Here is a 24,431-nt window from a genome sequence, read left to right as displayed (position 1 = left end):
ACATCTGATCACAAAAAATAAGTGAACTTTTTGTGATGGAATTGCAGCATAATGTTGTGGGAGACATTTTTCAGCGGGTCAAAGATGGAAAGAAAACATTGCAAAGCGATACCGTGCAAAAAAAAAAGAGAAAGACTCTTACGTCAGAGCTGGATTTAACAAGACTTTTTCAAAATAAAACCATTTTAACCCCAATAACCCTAATAAAACCATACTTAAATGAAACAAAACAAAACAAAAAAGAACAGACACAACTTAATAGCAATAGAGGATCCCGGGTTGTTTTCTTATCAATGGACGAGTGATATGGGACTCCGGCTTGTTACAAGGTAATTAACGTTAGTTTGCCTGGCTTCCAACCGGTTGAGGGAGTTATTCCTTTTATCGGTTCTTCCGGTCGGCATTTTGAAAGAGAGCTAGCGAGCGAGCGAGCGAGCGAGAGGGGCAGGGGGGTAGACAGCGCTGCTAGATCCCCCTTTCTCTCTGTTGTCCGACTGTTTTTATATCCGGAAATTAACCGGTGCCCCGCACGTCTAAGCCCCCCAGCGCCTGACCCAAAACGTCGTCCGATAAGGCCGGTGCCTTCGAGGAGGATGCTCTCCCGCTCCCAGCAGCTATTGCTCGCCGTGAGAACGGAGAAAATCCCCCAGTCCTCCCGACGGGAACCACTGCCGCCGTGTTAGCTGTTACTCGGAAGAGCTGTTTGAACGGTGGGACGGAGAGGGAGCTAGAGACTCTTCTCCAGCTCCAGCTGCCATCCTACTCCTGCTCCTCCCCCTCCTCCTCCTCCACCACCACCACCTCCTCCTCCTCCACCAGAACCACTTCTCTTTCTCATCACATCCAGAGGTAAATAAGCCGGATTCCACAATAACAACCTCTTCGCCGACTAATTGTTTACCTCCCCGAGTGTTTCCGCGTTGCCGGACCCTCCGGGCGGCCGTTGGGAGCCGTTAACGGGATCAGCCAAGGGGATAATTGTGATCTGTGATGGGGTCTTTGCTTTGTACCCCTGCCTCCCTGGCGTCGGGTCGGGGTTACGCTTCCTCAGGCAAGTCCGTGGTCTACTAGGGAGCTAGGGATGCGTCGATGAAGGCCATTACGAGTGCGAGGTAGAAATCTAAAAGCTCTACGCCGTCCGTGTGGGGAAAAGAGCGTCACGGAGTCGGCAGCCCACGGCTAACTGGGTCCGATTCACTCCCGGTGATGCTAGCTTAGGCAACTTACAGATCTACCTTGCCAGCTTAGCTAGCCTACATTAGCCGCATCTCCAGTTGTTGCTAGCCGGCTAGCCCCGAGTTGATTTTAAGTCACTTTCGCAGGCGTCGTTGTGCCGCTCGTCCCCTGACCAAGTGTCTACATCGTCAAAATAGCCATAAGTGAGTAATAATACAGTCGTATCTGTTGTGAGGGTGAGCTAATTCGGCTGTTATGTGTTTGGATAGCCCCGGAAACCTTTACTGACACTGTAACAAAAGAAGGAATTCAAGATGTGTAGTAATTACATGCCTCTTTGTATCAGCGTCTGGATTTGTTTCGTAGGTTTCGGCTGCGAGGAATGTATATAACTGATAAACTCAGACATGCTGACGTTGGAGGTTAGTTACAGACATAACGCTAGCTAGAGACACACACGCACACATACACACAGAAAGAAAGGGAGAGAGAGAGAGCGAGAGAGAGAATGGTAGTAACTTTTGTATCATTAGCTAGCCAAAGATAGAATTGTGACCACCAGAATCTATATCCATTGCACGACCACTCCTGAATTCACACGAGAGCTGCAATGATTGATTGTGTGTCTGCAGCCATCTGCATACATGTTAGACCTGACACAGTTGAGGGGGGAAAAAAAGATACACACAGCGGAGGTGTGTGTTTATTAAAGGGGGAAACGAACCAGGAAACAAGATGTCCTGGACACCAGGAGCTTATATGTATCAATAACTTATGAAAGACATGCCCAGGCTTGCTAAAGGGTATTAACTGTCTACGTCAGAGGTGCAGCTATATTGGCAGTGTAATAATGCACACTCATGAGCTGACACTCTTTTCAATCCTCATCCCCCCCAGAGGAAGTGCATTGTAGTTATAAGGGAACACACTTGACTGTTCCTTAATGCTCGCGATCCAAACAAAAACACTGCTCCATGTAACGGCACCCATCCTTATTGACAGTGCACTCTGTGAGACTGTTCTGTCTTTTTCTTTTTTTGTCTGTCTCTGCAGCGTTTTGGAGATGTGAGGATTAGGAAGAGATTGGTGATATCGAGCAGCCTGTGCATTGACACGACCTCTTGACCTCATCTTCAGCATGAATGGTGATATGCCTCATGTTCCCATCACTACTCTTGCTGGAATTGCTAGCCTGACAGACTGTAAGTGAAACGCCGTCTCGCTAATGCTGCTTGCACCGACCTAACACTAACATTCAAACAAAAGATGTGGAGGAGCTATGGAATACTGCTTGACAGCGGGTGGCTCTAGGACAGATGGAGGTGAAGGGGTTCATATTGCTAAAGATGGGAAGTTATAAACTCAGTAATCAATCATTCTGATTAGAAATGTTGTAAACACAAAAGCGAAATAGAAAGAATGTATTCTGATTTTGGATCCATTTATTTAATCAAAAGTAAAGGAAGATGTTTCAAGCTCAGGTTAACATATTAACAGTGGGCCGTATCGAATGGGTAATAAGCATTTTTCAGACTTTAAAGGAGATTAATTACCTTTTCTTTTGTCTCTTCCTTAAGTGTTTTATATAGGTTCCTAAGTCTGCACCAACAGAAACTCCTTTCTCCCACAGAAAACACTGTACTTGGAGTGTTAATACTGTGACTTTGTGACATCACACTGTCACCATGTCACACATTTGTATAATTTAATGCTTAGCAGTTCGTTTTGAACCCAGTTAGTTCATTTAGCACAACTGCTTGTTGTTAGCAGTGCTGACACAGGCATGTGCACGCTGACCAATCAGAGCAGACTGGCTATTCAGGAGAGGGGGGACCTTAAAGAGACAGGAACTAAAACTCAGGTTGCAGTACCGGACAGTGTGAGAACACTGTTGTGTACAAAAGCATGTAAGCATATACTAGTGGTAACCCAAAATAAAATGATAAACCTGAAAATTAGCATATATCTCCTCTAAATCCCTACATACTGACATTTTCACATACTAATCTTTTTCCGTAAAAGTTTTATTTGATATCTTTTATTAAAGCTTTCTTTCATGTTCCACCCAACCATACCTTTCTTTCCATCATCCTCTTAGTGTTGAACCAGCTACCCCTGCCTTCTCCTCTCCCTGCCACCACCGCTAAGAGTCTGCTCTACAATGGAAGGATCTCCGAAGAGGTCGGCAGCCTTCTGGTGTGTCGGGATGAGAATCTGGTGACTCAGCTGGCACAAAGCCTTAACCAGGTCTCCACTGAACACATGTAAGTACCACTCACCCATCCTTCACTCCTCACATTTAAGCCAGTGGGCAACCGATGCCTATAATATGACTGTCACCGACTATACTTTTGCTCGCTTTCCAGAGAGTTGAAGGATAACTTGGGGAACGATGAACCCGAGGGTGACATGCCAATGCTTCTCCAAACTCTGCTGTCCAGGAACCCCAAAATCTTCAGGGACAAAAGTAGGCCAACCCAGTGCAAGGTTTGGGGTGGTAAGGAGGAGGCATTGAGCCGTTGCTGTTGACTTTGCAGTCGAGCTTAGTGCATGCACTCTCACTGGCTGTACACTTGGTTTTCCACTAATTATTCACCTGAGCATTTCCTCGGTCAGATGCACTACCTGCGACTGGTTAAGCCACAGTAGTTTTTTCCAAACTGAGGACAGAGCTATTGCGGGATGAAAAACATGGAGTGGAACTTAAGTTAATTGGGATATTTTATAACAAGTCAAAGGGGTTAATTTGGTGACAGAAAGCAGATATAGGAGATAATAAGTCAGTAGTCAATTATAAATTATTTAAGTATGAGTTAGAGACAATAAGCCCTTGTTTTTTTTCTTTTCAAAATGATCTTTTGGCTATTTTATCCCTTTTTTAGTAAACACCAGTAGAGAAATAACAGGAAATGAGGGGAGAGAGATTCCACAAAGGTCCCCATCCGGACACAAACTGGGATATTGAGGTTCATGGTTGGCATCTGAATGAAATTCCATTCAACTTCATCACATTGAGGAGGCAAAACAAATTTGACGGACAGAAATTTGGCCAAATAAACCTAGAGTTCCACGGCTAGATAGAATTAGAAATATATCTATCTATCTATCTATCTATCTATCTATATATATATATATATATATATATATATATATATATATATATATATATATATATATATATATATATATACAAAATACAGAAACTTGTGTCTTCACTTGACAGACAAAGATGAAATCTGCTGTTAATCTCTTTGCCTCTTTGTCTCCATGGGTGGGAATAAAGCAGCTTCAACAGTTCCACTTCGTTAAGCCGACCCTTGTAAGATAACTTTTAATTGGAATTTGAAAGTAATACATTACTGGGTGTTGACAAGTGCTCTGAACTTGTTTATAGACCTTGTGATATTTAGCAACTGAAGTATATTCAAAAAGGTATTTTGAATCCCACACACGTTTCTTAAAAGCATCGCTGTGTTTGTTTTAGGTATGTTCAGTGATATCGCTAATTGCCATAAACAGCTCAAAATTTGTGTTTTAACCTTTGTTCAGGAAAGCCTTCTAGTTTTATAAGCAGCTTCACAATCCTGCAATTACTGGTAATTATAAGTATATGGCGTCCACACACACTTTCATAGAATCATTATCTGTGCTGAAGAGGGAAAAATAAGAGAAAAGCTCTGCACACTGCTGTGTACTGCAGGGCTGGAGGTGCTGCTAACTGCACGATGAACATTAGTCAGAAAAAAATAAACCACAAGCATCTGTGGTTGTGACCACACACTCAGACCTCAAAAATATATATTTCATTAACACTGATGCATTGGCCTGTTGAGGCGCTGGGTGAAAACATGTTGCGGTTCATTGATTGCGCCATTTTAGCCAGTAGAGGGAACGTAGTGCTTCTGACCCCGTGAAATAAGCGTGTACTTATCACCTGACAGGATGCACATAACCTTGCACCTTGCTATCAGAACACCTTTTCCTGCAATTATAACCTCCTCCTTCATACTCTGAACTTTAAATGATGTTTTGTGTTGATACATTTTATTTTCAGAATGTGTAACAAGTCTATACAATCAAGCTTTAATACAGAAACAGTAGTTTAGCCATCGTGATGGATCCAAATAATATGATATGATTATCGTTTAATTGGTTCTATTGCCATACAATATACTACCGTGTTTCCAATTGTATATGCATTACATTGCTGACTATATATATTTCTGGAATTTTGAGTGCTTTTTACAAATATAAAGAGTTATCAGACCATGAATGTCAGCCAAAGGCGTAATATCGTGCCGAGGCATTCGCCTCCATCGTGCCTCCTTGCTCAGACCATGCCCACCTTCAAAACTCGGCCTTCATCTCATCTACACACCTGTAAAAAAATTCCTTGACTGCATGTTTCATGGTTGTGATACTATTGCGTTTCTAAAGTCTGTCCACAGACATAACTAGAAACGATTTTGCGATGGGATCACATCAGCCTTGATGCCCTGGCAAAGTATTCAGAACTGCATTTATGTTAGTTGGTTGTGTTAAAGGTGTCACTAGGACCACATTTTACCACGCTGATTGCCAGCCAATGCAGTGACGGCTGATAATAATACAACCCAGTACAGTAGATCTGAAACAACACCTCTCTGACACACTGTTAATGAAAAAAAAGGAAACGAGGATTTATAAGATTGTAACTTTAAAGTAGTTTCCAGTATTGCTATTGAGAATATGTTTTTTTGTTTTGGTGGATAGTCTTGTTACACTGCAGCTGCTATTACATTTCACTTTCACTTTTGAATATTGTGCTTTACCTTGTTTGTAAACCTGAATACCTGTATTACTAAGTTTCTATTCCTTAGGTACATAAGAGAGTTTTGGTGCAGCAGAATTTAGTATGTTCAGCTGCTTGTTTGGTTGACCTTAATTGTGGATTTCTTTTATCTTTATCTCTTAGGTGTAATGCAGCAGCCATTAATGCAACAGTATAAGATTTCTCAGAATCAGGTGCATGGGAGTCCAGGATCAAACTATCAGCAAACCACAGTTCCTCAAAGCCCCTCTGGGTAAGGCAGTGCCAGCATACTGATCATGAAAAAGCAGACGTATCTACTTCTACTAAGACTACTTCCTTCTCTTTCACAGATGCTTTACATCCCAGCAGGCTGGATCAGGTACTCGGTTCGCACCCCAGCAGAACAGCCCTATACCTAGTCCCTATACCCCTCAGAGTCCTGCAGACTACATGCAGTATAATCCACCCAGTTATTCTCAACACCAACAGAATCAGCAAGGTGAGTATACACTAAAACCAGGAAAAATTATGTAGCTGTCTTTTATACACACTCATTGGGTGAGGAGTATTTTGATGAGCAGACACTGTCTTAATGTAATGTGGTAAAACTGCAGCTGTAGCTATGCAAGAAGTTATCTGTCTTTCTGTTCGATAGACATTGCAAATACTTCAGTGGGTAATTCATTTAGCTCTCTGTTTTAGTTGCTGGTGGTGTGAGAAATATCCATGACAACAAGGTCTCTGGACAGCTATCAAGCAATTCATCAAACCATAATGTGAGACTAGGCTCCAACGTAGACTACATCAACATGGCTCACAGACTAGGAAATGAGGTAATGCGGAGAATCGAGATATCTTGAGCTGGACCTCGGCAGATGCTGCAGTTGAAAATGCTGACAAATGTCTTGTCTTCAAACAGGAGAATGACCCCTCCATGAGGGCTGCCGCTTTTCCAGTTAAATCACCAGAGTCTGTGTGTTCCCCTGCGGGGAGTGAAGAGACTGCAAAAAGTATACTGCCTTAGCAACAAGTCAATGGATTGTACAATTCATTTTTTGCCTGAAATTTTCTTTTCTGGTGCTCACATTTCCTTGAATTTTTTGTGTTTTAGGAGAGTCCAGACCTCCTCTCATCATGCAGTCACACCCACCTGATGTGCCACCAGGTGCAGCACCTGAACATCTCCTCACCTCTGCTGACCGCAAAAAGAGGCAGAAAGAAAGGAGTAAGGAAGAAAATGAAGAGATGGAAAAAAACGCGTTGTATGGCATTGTTAGTTCTCCATCAAAAGACTCTGCCAGGCTGACTTTAAAACTGTCACGCGTGAGAAGTTCAGACACGGATCAACCTGGAGAACTTACTCCTAAGGCACACGGGGACTTAAATCATGAAACTGATTTGGTCAATAACAAAAATCAGTTGTCAAGGACTGCACAGGATGCGTCGCTCAAGTTTGGTGCTGAGGAGCAGGCAAACTGTCAGCATGCTCCTGCTCGGCCAAATACCAAGGACTCTGGAGTCATCAGCGGGATTGTGTTCGATGATGCTGAGATAGATACAATTGCAGAGATCGAGAGAATAGAACGGGAGTCAGCCAGTGAGAGAGAACGGTGGTCTAAAGAAGTCCAGGATAAAGGTATAGTTTGCCCTGGGCCTTCTTGCATTTATATCACGACCTAGGTTGGTTTGAGTTATTAGAAGATCTAAGCTACATTTCTCTTTATTGCAGATAAGCCACTGAAGAAACGGAAGCAAGACTCGTATCCTCAGGAATCCGGAGCTGATTCAAGTGACGGGCCTATCTTACAAGGGGGAAACACTGACAGCAGGTTGACACCCAAGAAGACAAATGCTGCAAGTAACGGTGCCAGTCGGCCTGCTTTAATGGTCAGTATTGATCTGCAGCAAGCCGGCCGAATGATTGGACAACCTGTAGTGGTCTTGGAAGCACAGAAGTTGTGTGAGGAACACCTACAGCGCATAAAGTCAAAGACTGACGAAAAGGTAGATAAAGTTGTTGAAAACCGACCTGGGATCATCAAACAGCAAGCAGATATTCCCAGGAAATCTGGCTCAGACGGGCAACCAGAGAGCACTAAAGAGAAGCAGGAACGGCGACGCGAGAAACACAGACATGATGGCAAATCTGAGAGCGTCAAGGGACATTCGGATGACAAACGGCCAGACACTCCCCGGCAGAAACATGACAAGAATTCAGACTCTCGCCACAAAGAGGAAAAGAACCACAACAGTCACCAGCCAGATGTCAGCCAACCTAAGGCTCCAAAAACCATGAGCAAGGCGGAACGCATCTCGAGACATGGAGAGGAAAAAATTAGGGATCGAAATAAAGTTAAGGACAGAGACAAGGACAGAGTCAGAGACAGAGATAGAGACGTGGACAGAAATAAAGATAAAGACAAAGACATAGATAGGGGCAGAGACAAGGACGGAGATAGAGATACAGACAAAGATAGAGATGGGGACAGAGATAAGGACAAGGTTGGAGAAGGAGAAAAAGACAAAGACAAAGAAAGAGACAAGGTCAAAGACAAAGACAAAATTAGAGATAGAGACAAAATTAGAGAGAGAGTGAGGGACAGAGATAAAGACAAGAACGGAGACAGAGATAGAGACAGGGAGAGAGATAAAAACAAGGAAGGAGAAAAAGATAGAGACAGAAACAAGGACCGAGATAAAGACAAGGACGGAGTCAGAGATAAAGATAAGGACAAGGATGGAGTCAGAGATAAAGATAAGGACAAGGATGGAGTCAGAGATAAAGATAAGGACAAGGATGGAGTCAGAGATAAAGATAAAGACAGGGATGGAGTCAGAGATAAAGATAAGGACAGGGACGGAGTCAGAGATAGAGAAAAAGACAGGGACAGAAAAAGAGATAGAGATAAAGAAAGGGAGAGGAAACACAAGACGTTGCGGGAAAACTGCAATAGACACTCACCTGATGGGAACACTAGACCTGACAGCCCAAAGGTAAAGCGAGATGGAAGCAGAAAGTCAACTGACCTCAACGGTCGACAGAGGACCGAGAATTCCAACCATCAAAACGCCCAAAACAAGGAAGAGAGGAGGAGTGGGGACGGCAGCCTTAACTGCCAAGCGAGAAGCAAACAGCAGTCTTTTGAGACAAAACCCAGCGAGTTCCCCTCGTACCTGCTGGGTGGCACATCAGGAAGTCTGAAGAACTTTGTGATTCCTAAATTGAAAGGGGACGTGAAAGAGAAAGATCCTCAACCTCTGAACAAACTCAAAGACGCCTTGAATGAACCCATCGTCAGGCTGAAGCGAGTGTCATTGTTAGAGAGCTTTAGCAAACGAGCTAAGCCTGTTGTTGTGCTTCGAAGACTCAGTATTGATGAAGTAAAGACCATCATTCGGGAAAGCAGAGATGCACAGATCTCCAGATCCAGGAAGTGGTCCTCCATTGACAAATCGGAGAGAGGTATGATTTAATTTGTCTATTACATATTTGCACAGAGCTGTTTCTAGATTATTTATTTACTTTGAACCACTGTCTCAAGAATAATGTTGTGGGAGTCATTAATTGGAATACGTAGCTGTGGATTAAGTTCCTGAATTGATCTAAGTGTAAATTCTTCTGTCCTGAAAACTCACTTGCCTCTTGTGCTTACAGGGATGTCGATTAAAAGAAAGCACAGTATGATCAGTAAGAAATCCAAGTACGCTGAGGTGGACTCAGACGAAGACAAAGACAGTGAAGATGACCCTGACGATGAGTGTCAGTATTAAACCCTAAAAACATTCACAATTATTGTCAGAATACTGTTTTACCATGCTGCATTGCAGTAATCCTTAAGATGTAGAAGGATACTTGCAAATGCTTTATATCACAATAATTATGTGTTTAATAGATCCATAAATTATGCTTTATGTTCTGTTACTCAATTTTCTGACTTATCCCTTTAATGTTATTGTTATAGCTGCAAGGAAAAAGTACAAGAAAGGTCAAGACAAGACATGGAAGGCCAATGCTCGCCGGGGGTCTGGTAGCCGTCATCGTGATCGGAGCCCTGGTGATTCAGATGGAGGCACTCCACCACCAAGCATGAAAGATGGTGAGGCTTTTTCACATGGGCTTACCAGTGGGCATCACCTACAGCTTTAAACCCTTCAGACCACACCAGGCAAATGATACGTTTTTTACACAAAGATAGAAATATCTTTATGTGTAACATTTGCCGAATTAACAAGAGGGCCCAAATAGTTAACAATGTGTTGTAGGGAGAATTTTACAAAGTTTATAAGGTTTCTTCTTAGGCAACAACTCTCAAAACGGAGCAGTTTTCCTAGGGAGTCTGGGTACTTTCTCTATAGGTGTTTAAGAAGTTCCGTTTATCGGTTAATATATTTGTAAATTTGCACTGTTAATGTCAGTGTTAGTGTTAATGTCAAATGTACAAGAAAGCACCAGTGATTTAGAACCTGCCACAGCCATTTTGTAGTTTGCTAAGTTTCCTTATGCAAAAACTCTTTAAATCAGGCAATTTATAATGGGGTTTGGGGATATAGTGGCTTTGCCAGTTGTTGAGGCTTCTTTTAGTTGTTTTGTGAAGGACTTCATTTGAGAGAGGGAACGTTCAGTGTGGCCCAGCACGCTTGTGCATGTAAACAGCTAAAGAGAGCGGTCACATGCATACCACCTCTGAAGGAGGTCCAAGTAATTGGATCTTTCATGTGTCCTCAGTGAGTCTTAGGGGTGTTCAAACCTGTGTTTGGAACTGTCCACTTGTGATCTGATCCCACACGGTGGATGTTGATACCAAGTGTAAACAAGGCCTTTATTTTGTTAATTATTTCTAAGATGGCAAAGTGATTTTCTCTCAATTATAACTTAATACAACAGACATAATTGTGCTTCTATTTTATCATGGCTGTCACTCAGATTATTGCAGTTTGAAACCAGTGATTAGCCAGGCCAATTCCCGAGATAGCTGTATTACTATGCATAAGTCTTTTCTCTATTGAACATTCAGTACTTTGGGGTTAGTTGCTGCTCTAAAGGATTTCACTAATATTGTTATTGTTTTCTTTTTGTTGTTCAGTTGCCAGAAAATTGAAGAAAAAGGAGCAACATAAAAAGAGGAAGGCGTACGAGTCTAGCCTGACACTAGAAGGTATCGTTTAACCACTCTGTTAAAAAAATGATTTCATAATAATGATGAATTGTAATTGTTTTAAGCTACATATTTGTATTAATTTATTTAACATTTGTTTAACAGAAAAGATGGACTCATCCTCAGTTAAGAGATTCACAGCCAGCTTGGACAACATTCTTGAGAGCCTTGAGGACGTGGACATTGCTGCTGAAGGTAAACATCAAGTGCTGTGTGGTTTCCAAAGTTCTTGGCTTGCTGAAGTGTCAACCTGAAAAACCTGACAGTATTCTATCTTTGTGCCCACAAACAGATGATGATGAGATACCTGAAGAGCTCTTGCTTGGAAAACACCAGTTGAGTGAGCTAGGCAGTGATTCGGCTAAGATTAAAGATATGGGCGTCTTTAACAAGGTAAGGGTACGAACATAGCAACAATCAGGTTCACAGTTGATTTATGGCTGTTGAAGACCATCAGTTCACAGCTGTGGTGTGGTGAAACTAACAGCTCTTTTGTTCTGTCCACAGCTTCCATCTAGTAAACTGGTGAAAATTTTGAATATCCTAGAGAAGAACATTCAGGACAGCGTCAAACTTTCCACATTAATGAACCATGTAAGTTGACGTTACTTAGAAGCCGTTAGAGTGATAATGTTTTTCTCACTCAGTTTTCAGCGAGTTTTGTCCTCTCTTTTATTTTTTGTTTGTTCATTAATTGCTTATGACATCTGTAGGATGATGATTCCATGGAGGAGGAGCGGCTGTGGCGTGACCTTATCATGGAGAGGGTGACCAAGTCCGCTGACGCCTGTCTGACTGCACTCAACATCATGACATCTCCACACATGCCCAAGGCTGTTTATATAGAGGATGTGATCGAGAGGGTGTTGCAGTACACCAAGTTCCATCTGCAAAACACTTTGTACCCTCAGTATGACTCCGCCTTCAGAGTGGATTCCCATGGAGGTCAGCATAATTTTTTTTTGTTCCTCTAAATTGTGCTACAGACAGATTGCAAAAAACTTGATTTCCAGTAGCTACCTTTGTGTATGCAATGTTGATATATTACTACCCCAATTTGAAGAAAGGTGTGCTTTGTAAAACATTGATAAAAACAGATGACAGGGATTTTCAAGTCTTTTTTGGCTTATTAACGATGCCTCTAACACACAAAATGAGAAGAACAACAGCGTCCCAACTTTTTTAATCATCCATGTTGTGTTTTTGGTTTTGAGGTTGTGGCTAAAATTGTCTTTGTGCGTTTTATATAACAAAATAATAATCGAGTAATGTAAACTGGAAGCAGTAGCATTATTTTCAGGGATTTGCTGTTTAAGAAAATGCAAATACTCAACCTTTAGACAACTTATCAACCCCCAACACCCCTTTTTATTTCCCTGTGGTGTTACTATTGGTGCAGCTGTCGCAAAGACGTTGTCAACCTGGCTACTGTCCAAATCAAGAAAACGACCGAATCCCCGATGTCAGAGCTATGAAAAGTTAAAGTTGTACACGTGGCCCAATGAAAAAAGTAGGCTGCTTTTGTGTTTAATGAGCTCATCAAAATGATGCCCATGGTTAGCTGGTGGTGTGTGGTGGTAAGGGCAAACACATATCTATGGGGGAACAGACTTTGACACAATTACAGAGTTCTCCATCAAGTGACTGCCTGCCCATCCACTCTTCTCAGTTTCTGTCACTTTCCCTCTGTGCTTTCTTTGCACAGACACACTTCCTTTGTGCTTTAATTCAGTCTTAATTTTTCAGTGGAAAATCCAGCCCAGTAGCAGACCGAATACCATAGTTAAAGCGAGGGTTACAGGGAATCAATCTTTATGCAGGTCGTGCCATGTTTCTTCAGCCAGTACACTGTGCCATCAGTATTTACTTCAAAATGATAGGTTAAAGCAAAAAAGTTATCCACTGCAAGTTTAAATTCACGAAGTAAGTGCTTATCAGCTGAAGTTAAGGACAATTTAACCTTTTTTTCTCTTTTTTTAAATAAAATCGATGAATAGAAAGATGAAAGAATATTCTTGTAGCTATATTTCCTGATGTGAAACTCTGCAGAATCAAGAACATTTCTACCACGACTGACACATTGTAACACTATTTTATCAAAAAGAATACTTAAGTATTCTGCAGCCATGGTACTTTTCTGCTGCTGTTTGAAGTGGCTTACTTATCTTTTATTCCACTCTTTTTTCTCTTCATATACCTCACCTTAGGTGGCATGCATACTTCAAAGTCCAAGAGAGCAAAGAGCTCTGCCCACAAACAGAAGGTGGTGGTCGTGCTCTACAGCAAAGTGTGTGATATCATCAGCAGCATCTCAGAGCTCCTGGAGATCCAGCTGCTAACTGACACCACTATTCTCCAGGTGAGACTCTTGATCTGGTTTCCACATAATTCAAATTCATGACCCCATTTCACCTTTGATTCTCAGGCTTTAACACACCTGATTGCTTTTGTGCCTTTATTATTTATTAGGTGTCCACCCTGGGTATTACACCGTTTTTTGTGGAGAACGTCAGTGATCTGCAGTTGTGTGCCATCACACTGGTGACAGCAGTAAGTCTGCGATAGCATGCACTTTTCATGTTATTCTAGCATTTAATTTTGCCACAGATTGTTTTTTTTCAAGACATCTCTATTCACTCTTCCCTCAGGTGTTCTCTCGTTACGAGAAGCACAGGCAGCTCATCCTCGAAGAGATCTTCACCGCCCTGGCAAGACTGCCTACCAGTAAACGCAGCCTCAGAAACTTTAGGTGATAACATCTTGTGTATTGAATATTTGCTCAACAAATCAAATGAATGAAGAAATTGTTCATTGACCTTCTCTATGCTGCTCTGTATCCCTATTCTTCATGTCATGCTTCCCCAGGCTAAACAGCTGTGACACAAATGGAGAGCCCGTGTATATCCAGATGGTCACAGCGCTGGTTTTTCAGCTCATCCAGTGTGTGGTACACTTTCCCTCAGAGAGGGACCCAGATGATGATCACAATAAGAAGGTAACAAGCAAGGATTTAACTGAAACTTAACTACTTATCTGAAAGATTTTTTTTTTGTTTCAGAAACTGTTTTACAGATTAAAGTAATTATTTTTGTAGGTGGATAAGGACGTCTTCATCACAAACTCTTATGAGACTGCCATGAGGACAGCTCAGAACTTCCTGTCAGTGTTTCTAAAGAAGTAAGTCATTGGTCCCACATTCGCTGCACAGTACCATGTCTTTTTTTGATTTCCACCCGCACCGCTTTAAATTTTTCAAACCACAGTGTACCTGCTGCTGCCATGGAACAATATGTAGTATTAACTTGCTCTGTGTTCAAAAATCTAACTATAAAGCTTGGAATCTCTGTCTGTCTGTCTGTGGGCCAAATTTGGTGAAATTTGGACAAATGACACTCAATATTATTAAGGTTTATATGAACAGGGAGCTCCATCTCAAGACTGACTCACTGACTTATATGATATCATTCAAATCAATCGAACAGGCGCATTTTGAATTGGCACTGAACCCATACACTAAAAATATTGCATTTTGTGTGTTTCAGGTGTGGCAGTAAGCAGGGAGAGGAGGACTACAGGCCTCTGTTTGAGAACTTTGTTCACGACCTGCTGTCTTCAGTCAACAAGCCTGAATGGCCGGCAGCTGAACTGCTGCTCAGTTTACTGGGCCGACTGTTGGTGAGTAGCATCGTTCACTTCAAAGTCGTCGTCATTCAACGCCTCCCCAGTGTTGCTGATGTTTGTTTTCATTGTGACATTTCTCCTCCACTTCTTGCCCTCCAGGTGCACCAGTTCAGCAACAAGCAGACAGAAATGGCACTCAGGGTGGCGTCGCTGGACTACCTCGGCACTGTGGCCTCTCGCCTGCGCAAAGACGCCGTCAACACCAAGATGGACCAAAAGGCCATTGACCGCATCCTCAGAGAGGTAGGCTGGATAATTACATAATCGTTTATAAGATGTAAATTAACAGTGTCATTGATGCTCCTTTTGCTTATTGATCTTCTTACAGACTCCAGGCAGTGATGAAGTTCAGCAGCTCCAGAAGGCCTTGCTACAATACCTAGATGAGAACATTGAGACGGAGCCATCTCTGGTGGTGAGTGTTTAATCTTCATACACTCAACCGTGTACTTACAGAAATCATTATGGTCACATTTACAATACCCTGAGGACTGGATGCTCAGTGTTGGCATGCAGTAATACCCTCTTGAAACCCTGTACTCATGTTACTTGAAGCTCTCAAATGACTTGACACAAGGATATTGAGAGTTTTTAGATTTAGCGTAAAAGAGGCATGGGTTAAACAAGGGTTTCCGTTGTGATAAAGTGATAAACTCTTTAGCATTTTTCATCACATATGTATGCATTTGTTTTCTTATAGTTTTCCAGGAAGTTTTATGTTGCCCAGTGGTACAGGGACACTGCAAATGAGGCAGAGAAAGCGATTAAGTCCCAAAATGAGAGCGATGAGGACCTGAAAGGCGGACGTCTTTACAAAGAATTTGACTCAACTGAGGAGATTATGCAGAGGGCCGAGACACGAAAGAAATTCCTCCGCAAGGTCATCAGGGCATCACATTCCAGTTCATTGAGGTAAATATTACTTTACTTTGGATGATCGCACTAATTGGCTGTTTGACTTGTCCACCTATCCTGGTTGTAAATATTCTTCTGGATTTTTCTTTCAGGGAAAACTCTGACACGATAGATTATGAGGACTCCTGTCTGATTGTCAGATATCTGGCCTCTATGAGGCCGTTTGCGCAGAGCTTTGATATTTATTTATCACAGGTAAGAAGATTCATTTTAGATAAATGTGAGTGAGAGCTTTTGTTGTGTTGGCTGTCACTAACCTTTTCCTCCTCTTACTGTCCCCCTTGTATAGATTCTGAGAGTGCTGGGTGAGAGTGCCATCGCAGTCAGAACTAAAGCCATGAAGTGTCTGTCTGAAGTAGTGGCTGTGGATCCAAGTATTCTTGCACGGGTAAGTTCAAGGTTCTTGTTTTTTTTTTAAACTTCACAATGAAATGCAAATTGCAGTCCCCTTATGCTACATAAGAAAAAAATGTATGATGTAGTATGTGGGATGAGTTTAGGAATCTCAAAGCCTTAGGAAAGAAGCTGCTCTTTAGTCTGCTGGTCCAGTAATGGACACTTCTGTATTCCTTGCCAGACAGGAAATGGGTGCACAGGCTGTCACTGGGATTGCTCTTGTCTTTTAGTATCCTTTGGGCTCCATGCAGGCACCCACTACATTAAAATCACAGATGCTCGGTAGATGGGTACCAATGATGTTCTGAACATTTCAGTCACCCACTGCAAAGCTTTCCAGTCCTTGGCCATCCATGAACTATGCCAATTTTGTAAAATTTCTGGTCAATATTGTTTCTAGCGCTTATCATATGTGGTTAACATGAACCTCGCATGGGAGTTTAGCTTTTTTAAAAGACAGGTTCACCCAAAAATGAATTCAGTCATTATCCATTTACCCCTTTGTGAATGGAAAATCGGGCGAAGTTTGGTAGTCCACAAGACATTTCTGGAGCTTCACAGCAACACCTGAAGTAGATGGGGACTTGATTTAAAAATGTGAACAAAACGAGACAAAAAAGAAAACAGTTCCACACAGCTGTGTAATTCAGGTGTCCAGAAGCGCCGAAATCAGATGAAAGATCCCAAAATGAATTGAAAAGAAGTTTTTTACACATGTGCGATCAAACTCTTTTGGTTTTTTTTTACGTTTTAAAACAAGTCCCCCTTCACCAAGTTGTTGTTGTTGTGTTTACAATGTTGTTTGGCTGTGAAGCTCCAGAAATGTTGGGTGGACATGAGTTTCCTTAAACATATAGCTATTTTTGAGCTTTCCTAGCCAGGGTACCTTTAAATACTGGACTAATGATTTTTTTTGTTAATTTTTTTCCCCAGATAAAAGCCATCTTTATATATTATTCATCTTTTTTTAGAATTACTTTTAACAGGGGGATTCTGTTTAGAGCTTTGGGGTTTTGTTTAGGCATTAACAGGCAAATTATGCCAGTTTGACACAGTCAATCTAGCAGCTGTAACATTCTGTAATGTTTATCTATGCTTGAGTAATCTCCCCTATTTGTTTCCAGTTGGATATGCAGCGTGGGGTTCATTGTCGCCTCATGGACAACTCCACCAGTGTGCGAGAGGCAGCTGTGGAGCTCCTCGGCCGTTTTGTGCTCAGTCGACCAGAGCTCATTGAGCAGTACTATGACATGCTCATAGAAAGGATACTGGTAATTTCTTAAGCTTCCCTTTTCACCTTATTTAACAGTCAATTGTGAGGTTCTGTATTGTGCTCGAGTGTAACCGTTTTTTTTTTCTAGTTGTAAAGTTTAAATTGATTCGATCACATCATATGCGCTTTAAAGGAATGGACCAAGTCGATTATGAGACAGGCTAAAGTGAAAATTTGCCCTTGAATATAGAAAACTCTAAGCAAGAAGTTCATTTAAAGTGCAAAGGTTCAGCTAAGGTGAAATCATCTTTTTCCCACACTGCCACCTACAGATCCAGTAAAGAACTGCAACCATTTGAGATATATATTTGTTTCTCCTACCTATTAATGTTTATCCATCATGCATCTGTTTATTTTGCATATTAAGTTTTCACATTTTAACAGGATATGTGATCTTTTCCCAGTAAATTTCAAATATCATTTTCAAATGAATCAATGACAAAAAGGCACCGTACACTGAATCCATATTGAGCTGTCTTTGTACCCATTTTGTCTTTACACAGGACACAGGCATTAGTGTGCGGAAGAGGGTCATCAAGATCTTGAGGGATATTTGCCTGGAGCAGCCTGACTTCCACAAGATCACTGAGATGTGTGTCAAGATGATTCGAAGGGTCAACGATGAAGAGGGGATCAAGGTCTGTGTTTCAAATTATGCAAATTTCACTATCAAGTGTTGACAAGTTTCATATTTCAGTATACAATTTTTATACATATGAAATATTTTTACATGCAGAAACTTGTGAATGAGACATTCCAGAAACTGTGGTTCACGCCCACACCCAGTCATGACAAAGATGCACTGACCCGGAAAATCTTGAACATCACAGATGTGGTACGTATGATCTGGGGTTGTGACAAAAAATGTTTGTGCCATCATTTAAAAAAGAAACATGTTTGTTTCTGACGCATGCTTTGTTGCGACTGTTTCATCCCAGGTGTTGGCATGTAAAGATTCCGGCTATGACTGGTTTGAGCAGCTTCTCCAAAATGTAAGTTGGTTAACTCCTGCAGCTGTTTTGATTTCTTAACAGCAGCTTGAGTGTCTATATAATTAGCTGCTGCTTGCATATTTTGTCTAGCATCTTTTGTAATACCTGTATGCCAACTGTTTAGCTACTGAAATCAGAGGAGCAAGCATCATACAAACCTGCCAAGAAGGCCTGTGTTCAGCTGGTGGACAATCTGGTTGAACACATACTGAAATATGAAGAGTCTCTTGCAGGTAAAAAATGAAACGTAATAGTACACTTGACTACAAAATTCTTGTGTTAAACAACAGGCGTCGATGTGCCAGGTATCAATGTTGGCTGTGATTGTGTTTCAGACTGTGAGGACAAAGGGGTAAACTCAGGTCGTCTGGTCGCATGCATCACAACTCTCTACCTGTTCAGCAAGATCAGGGCACAGTTAATGGTCAAACATGCAATGACTATGCAGCCCTACCTGACCACCAAGTGCAATGTGAGTATATTCATTTTGTTCAGTATTGCTTGAAAGTACGAGGGATCATTTGTTGAGACTGGTCCCCACTGTAAGCAAATTAGCACATTTTTATGAAGTATTACAGCCCCATCTAGTGGCAGCCAAATAAAAGCACAAATGTATAACATAGAGTCGACCCCAGTTCTCACATGTGTTGTATTTGGATGAAGTCAAGTACCTACTCCTGTGCAGTATCTCCGGTAACTGCCCATTAAGACCACAAACATGGAGGTTGACAGAGCAGATAAGGACATCACACTTATATACTTTTTACTTTTATATTAACCTGCAATGCTTGAATAAGAAAAAGAGGATTTGACCAAAGATCTGTTGTAAACTTAATTCAAAATTACCTTGAAACAGAACAGTCCCAAAAATCATTCAGTTGAACTCTCCGATACCTGTAGACACCCCGTAATATTCCGTGATAACCGACTTCAATATTATGAAAATTGACATGGAAGCGTATTCATGTCTGCTGATTATTGTCAGTCCAAAAACCAGCCTGAAGGTGCATTAATGACAATAACAAAAAGTTATTTTCCAGCTCAGCTTTGGACTGTGCAGCTCACTCTTTATTGACGTTTCAGACTCAGAATGACTTCATGGTGATATGTAACGTGGCAAAGATCCTGGAGCTGGTCATCCCACTGATGGACAACCCAAGTGAGACCTTCCTCACTACCTTAGAAGAAGACCTGATGAAGCTCATCATCAAATATGGCATGACGGTCAGTGTCATTTATAGCGTACAGCTTTCACCGTTAGCCCTTGAAGAGGGCGTTGATGAAACTACTGCTTCGAGATTTAAGCATGATGTCATTTGTTGTGTCTGCTTCCCAGGTTGTCCAACACTGTGTAAGCTGCCTCGGTGCTGTTGTCAACAAGGTCACACACAACTACAAGTTTGTTTGGGCTTGTTTCAATCGCTACTATGGTAAGACTTATATACTGTGACAAACATTTTCTCATACTAGAATTTTTACATACTTTGAAATAAAAAAGGCCAGAAAAAGAATAAGAAGTACACAAATATTCTTCTAACATGTACACAGAACTTGTAATCGTTAAACTGTTCATTAATCTTCAAACTCAAGTTTACATTTTACATTTAACAACAATTATACAGGCGCTCTGGCCAAGCTGAAGACGCAGCACCAGGAGGACCCCAACAGCTCCACCCTCGCTGCTAACAAACCGACTCTCCTGCGCTCACTGTTCACTGTGGGAGCTCTCTGTCGACACTTTGATTTTGACCAAGAGGAGTTCAAGGGTGCTAACAAGGTAAACCACCACACCAGCAATCTGCTTCCAAATATGTGTTAAAGCTGAATCTGTTTTGATGACTGACTTGCTGTACACACCTGTCTCTTAGATTGTCATTAAGGACAAAGTGTTGGACCTTCTGTTGTACTTCACCACTCACGAAGATGAAGAGGTCCAAATCAAGGCCATCATAGGTCTAGGTATGTTGCACCTCATCTCAGATCGTACTGACACCTCTTTTAATCTTCCTGTTGAATTTTATTTGATGATTGTTCCCTCAATAATTGTGTCTGTATTTGAATTATCTGTTTTATCTCAAGGCTTCCAGTTCATCATGCACCCAGAGCTGATGTTTGTGCAGGATGTGAAGGTTCTCTATAACAGTACCCTGTCAGATGAAAGCAGTTTGGTCAGTCTGAAGATACAGGTGCTTAAAAACCTGCAGACGTATCTACAGGAGGAGGACACTCGGATGCAGGAGGCTGATCGCGAATGTGAGTTTGCTGCCATGCCGTAAACAGTCAGTGTCATGTAGAACATCCTTTGATTGATTCGGCTGACGTTTTTTTGTTCATTCAGGGAAGAACCAAGCTAAGCAGGAGGATCTGAAGGAAATGGGAGACATCTCATCGGGCATGAGCAGCTCCATAATGCAGATTTACCTGAAGCAGGTGCTGGAGTCGTTCTTCCACTCCCAGTCCACCGTTAGGCACTTTGCCCTGAGTGTCATCACACTGACTCTCAGTCAGGGCCTCATCCATCCTGTACAGGTACGCTCACAGTCTCACTAACCCAAACTGAAGACAAGACAGACATATACACTATCTCTTACAAGCAAGATCTGTGTGAGATTGCCCTCTCTGCTGCTTCGAATGCATCACGAGCTGTTCACAGACTAGGAAAAATGTTGTGTTTTGTTTTTTTTTAGTGTGTGCCCTACTTGATCGCCATGGGAACAGACCCAGAGCCAACCATGAAGAACAAGGCTGATCAACAGCTGGCGGAGATCGACAAGAAATATTCAGGCTTCATCCACGTGAGTGGCTTTTCTGGTTGATGATCAGTGTGTGTAAATTAAATTATTTGATTAAACTGTATCTGCGGGGAGTGGTGTGTATGTTTTGTAATGGCTGGAGAACTTCAAACAGCTGAGGCTACAATGAACGCTCAATGCTGCGAGGAAAGAAAACATGGCTTTTCAGTCAGTGTCAACATATAAGTAGTAACTTAGTGTCTAGACTTGACTTAAGTGATTCTCGTTAGAGGAGGTGAAATCACAAGGCAAGTGTCTGTCAGAGTGTCTGAATTTCAACAATCATCATTTCATCTATGCACTTCTTGAGTTGTATATCTCTCTGAATTCACAGATGAAGGCTGTGGCAGGGCTGAAGATGTCTTACCAGGTACAACAGGCCATTAAGGGATCCAAAGGTGCCGTGATTCGAGGCTTCCGTCACGATGACTCGGACTCCGCTCTCTGCGGTCATCTCTACACTTTGGTCCGCGGGAACCGACAGCACAGACGCGCTTTCCTCATCTCCCTGCTCAACCTGTTCGATGACAGCTCCGTAAGTTTGTCTCTCTCCTTCTGACCAATTCTCTTACAGTTCTCTTACATTCTTTTACTCCGCTTATGGTTTTTCAGGTTTGCCCATCCAGTTCCTGTAGTGATGTTTTGACACTCTGTCCTTTACAGAAAACGGAGGTGACCATGCTGTTGTTTGTAGCAGACAGCTTGGCATGCTTCCCCTACCAGACCCAGGATGAGCCTCTTTTCATTATGCACCATATAGATATCACTCTGTCTGTCTCTGGCAGCAACCTGCTCCAGTCTTTTAAGGAGGTGAGAGGCTTTGTCTCATTTTTCTCATCACTTATTGATCTTAGCTGTTTTGTTTAGCATGAGCTTATATATGGACTTTCTTCTCTGTGCAGTCTTTGCGGAAAGAACCTGTCCAGCGGGAAAAGATGACTAAGAAGCCAAAAAAGAAGAAGAAGAAGAAGAAGAAGAAGAAGAAGCAGAAGCAGTCTCGGAGGAGGAAGAACAGCTCTGATGAGGACGATGATGATGAGGAGGAGGATGATGATGAAGATGAAGACAGCAGTAGCACATCCAGTAGCAGCGATGAGGAGGAAGAGGAGGTGGTGGTCCACAGGCGAAAGAAATCAGCCGGCTCCGACTCTGACTCCGAAGACGAGGATGCACTGATAGACCGTCTGCCTGAGAACCCCGACCCTCTGCTGGACTTTGCCAGCGCTTCACAGGGTATTCTGCTGCTGCTGGTGCTGAAACAACACCTGAAGAATCTGTACGGCTTCTCAGACAGGTAGGCCGCATCAAAAATGCCAATCAGCAATTCTTTTATTAACTCTACCTCAGCAGTGCAGCTGTTTACCTGACTGAACGGAATATTTTGTTTGCAGCAAAATCCAGAAATACTCACCCACGGAATCAGCCAAAGTGTACGACAAGGCTGTGAACAGGAAGTCGAAGGTGCATTTCAACCCTCGCCAGACACTGAATTTCCTGAAGTATGACACGGCCAACATGGATCTGAGCTACGAGACCAAGAAGAATATTGTGAAACAGTATCTGGACGTAAGCATTCAGTGTTATGTTTTAAGTTTATTTAAGTCTGAGGAGCGTGTACCAGACAAAAGGTATGTCTGTGAGAAAGAGAGTGCAGAATATCGTTTGTCTCTGAATATCAGCTGGATCAAATTAATTCAAGTCATGTTCAACAACTGATTGAAACCTTGTGCATTAATGAATAAACTGTGTCCAAGGTTATTTTTCCATATTGATCCACACTTATTGTTTGATAAAAAATAAGAAATAATCACGTCAACTGAAGTGTCACCTGCTTTCATCTCTCAGTTCAAGGTACTGATGGAGCACTTGGATCGTGACGAAGAGGACCAGGAGGGTGAAGCAAGTGCCAATGCCAGAAACAAAGCAATTACTTCGCTACTCAAGGGCTCAAAGCCCTCAAACCACAACCACAATAATCACACTGCTCCAGTGGAGACTGATGAAGAGGAGAGTGAGGATGAAGATCCCCCCGCAGTAAGAATTTTAAAGAGCAGAGATTACTCAGAGGATTTACATATTAGATTTCCCGTGTTTGAACTACTTCTGAATAGACTCTGGGCATTAATGAGGTCGTGTAGATTTGATATTTGGAGTACACAACAGAAGTAGTGGATTTTTCAGTTTCTATTAATTGTTCTGGAGCTACTGTTGACACATTACGAACATGTGGAATATCTGTGTGATGCTTCTGCTACAAAAAAAATGTAAAAAACGAAGAGTTACAAACAACTGCATGTTCTTTCCACAGCGGAAACCAAGGAAAGGGGATTCCGCAGAGGATTCAGGTCACAAGAACGAGAGGGTGGAGGCCATGGACGTCGTCGCCATCCTCCGTCCCAAATACAAAGACAGACCACAGATTGCCAGGGTCGTTCAGAAGATCAAAAATGGCTACAGCATACACTGGATGACCGGCTCTTACTCCGGGCCCTGGGTCGTGGCAAAGAAACGGGACGGTCGCAAAAAGGTGCCTTGGGTCGACACGATCAAGGAGTCGGACATTATTTACAAGAAGATCTCCTTGACAAGCGGTCAAAAGCTGTCGAACAAAGTGGCACAGACGTTACGGGCGCTGTACGCTGCCAAGGAGGGGGGGAAGAGTTAATCAGCTGACAAGACACCCCTCACAGCCCAAATCTACACAGATCCAATATGTTACAGAGAGAAGAGGGACTCGGTGGAGGAACAAGCAGTGAGAACGCTGGTCTGTTTGAAAACAGAGAAAAACACGAGAAGGAAATGTTTTGGTAAACATTGTGTGGGAGTTCCTTCGCTGTTGTGCAGCAGCTTCGTTGTATGATTTTTACTCCCACTGTACCATAGTTTAACTCAACACATGTTTATATCTGAACATAATTCTGTAAAAAAAAAAAAAAGAAACTGAATGTTGGAAATTAGTGTATTGATGATGTTCTTAATAAAGTGTTTTTGGAGTTTAAAACTAGCACCAGATGGATTTATTCACTTGACCGGAGCTCCAACAACTTTTAACTTTCTTCTTCTTTTCCTGTTTGTTTACCCACACTGTGTAACGGAGTATCTTTGATATAATTTATTTTACGTTAAAAGCAGTGCAGTATCTGTGCCTATATGCAGGGGAAGTTATATTGTTTTTAATATAGATTTTGATGTTAGAGAACACAGAGCAAGAAAAAAGTCATCCCCTGCTCCTCTGGTGGAACAAATACTGCAATAAAT

At 42.1% G+C, this 24,431-nt stretch overlaps 1 protein-coding gene across 6 annotated transcripts; it reads left to right on the top strand.

The window, feature by feature from the left end:
* Positions 1-384: 384 nt before the first annotated feature.
* Positions 385-24,178, top strand: LOC119030028 (nipped-B-like protein B). Of its 6 annotated transcripts, XM_037117334.1 has the most exons (48): positions 385-849; positions 2,230-2,378; positions 3,275-3,440; positions 3,543-3,673; positions 6,131-6,239; positions 6,319-6,467; positions 6,671-6,801; positions 6,888-6,978; positions 7,080-7,604; positions 7,698-8,687; positions 8,718-9,431; positions 9,624-9,728; positions 9,931-10,065; positions 11,053-11,124; positions 11,230-11,319; positions 11,417-11,517; positions 11,632-11,718; positions 11,838-12,069; positions 13,332-13,483; positions 13,594-13,674; positions 13,773-13,873; positions 13,990-14,119; positions 14,219-14,301; positions 14,667-14,799; positions 14,905-15,048; positions 15,134-15,220; positions 15,506-15,717; positions 15,813-15,915; positions 16,010-16,108; positions 17,241-17,387; positions 17,893-18,027; positions 18,126-18,224; positions 18,328-18,381; positions 18,506-18,614; positions 18,717-18,853; positions 19,465-19,605; positions 19,718-19,811; positions 20,004-20,158; positions 20,250-20,340; positions 20,461-20,634; positions 20,720-20,910; positions 21,069-21,176; positions 21,508-21,708; positions 21,837-21,983; positions 22,076-22,467; positions 22,565-22,739; positions 23,019-23,207; positions 23,482-24,178. In XM_037117334.1, exons 2-48 carry the CDS (start codon positions 2,315-2,317, stop codon positions 23,836-23,838), a joined length of 8,313 nt encoding a protein of 2,770 aa, XP_036973229.1. In that variant the 5' UTR covers positions 385-849; positions 2,230-2,314; the 3' UTR covers positions 23,839-24,178. The 6 variants fall into 6 exon arrangements, with proteins under 6 accessions (XP_036973229.1, XP_036973224.1, XP_036973228.1 ...); XM_037117329.1 differs by having other exon boundaries at positions 7,698-9,431; XM_037117333.1 differs by having other exon boundaries at positions 386-849; positions 3,543-3,643; positions 7,698-9,431.
* The last annotated feature ends 253 nt before the right edge of the window (positions 24,179-24,431 follow it).

The sequence above is a fragment of the Acanthopagrus latus genome, chromosome 12 (assembly GCF_904848185.1).
Source record: "Acanthopagrus latus isolate v.2019 chromosome 12, fAcaLat1.1, whole genome shotgun sequence".
Taxonomy (NCBI): domain Eukaryota; kingdom Metazoa; phylum Chordata; class Actinopteri; order Spariformes; family Sparidae; genus Acanthopagrus; species Acanthopagrus latus.
This window is presented reverse-complemented; position numbering and strand designations above follow the sequence as displayed.

What these genes read in the sequence shown, in the direction of transcription:
- LOC119030028 (XM_037117329.1), top strand. Translation starts at nt 2,315, where the DNA reads ATGAATGGTGATATGCCTCATGTTCCCATCACTACTCTTGCTGGAATT. An exon ending in AATATTCAGGCTTCATCCAC is followed by an intron (nt 21,177 to 21,507) that starts GTGAGTGGCTTT and finishes CTGAATTCACAG; the next exon opens with ATGAAGGCTGTGGCAGGGCT. An exon ending in CTGTACGGCTTCTCAGACAG is followed by an intron (nt 22,468 to 22,564) that starts GTAGGCCGCATC and finishes TTTTGTTTGCAG; the next exon opens with CAAAATCCAGAAATACTCAC.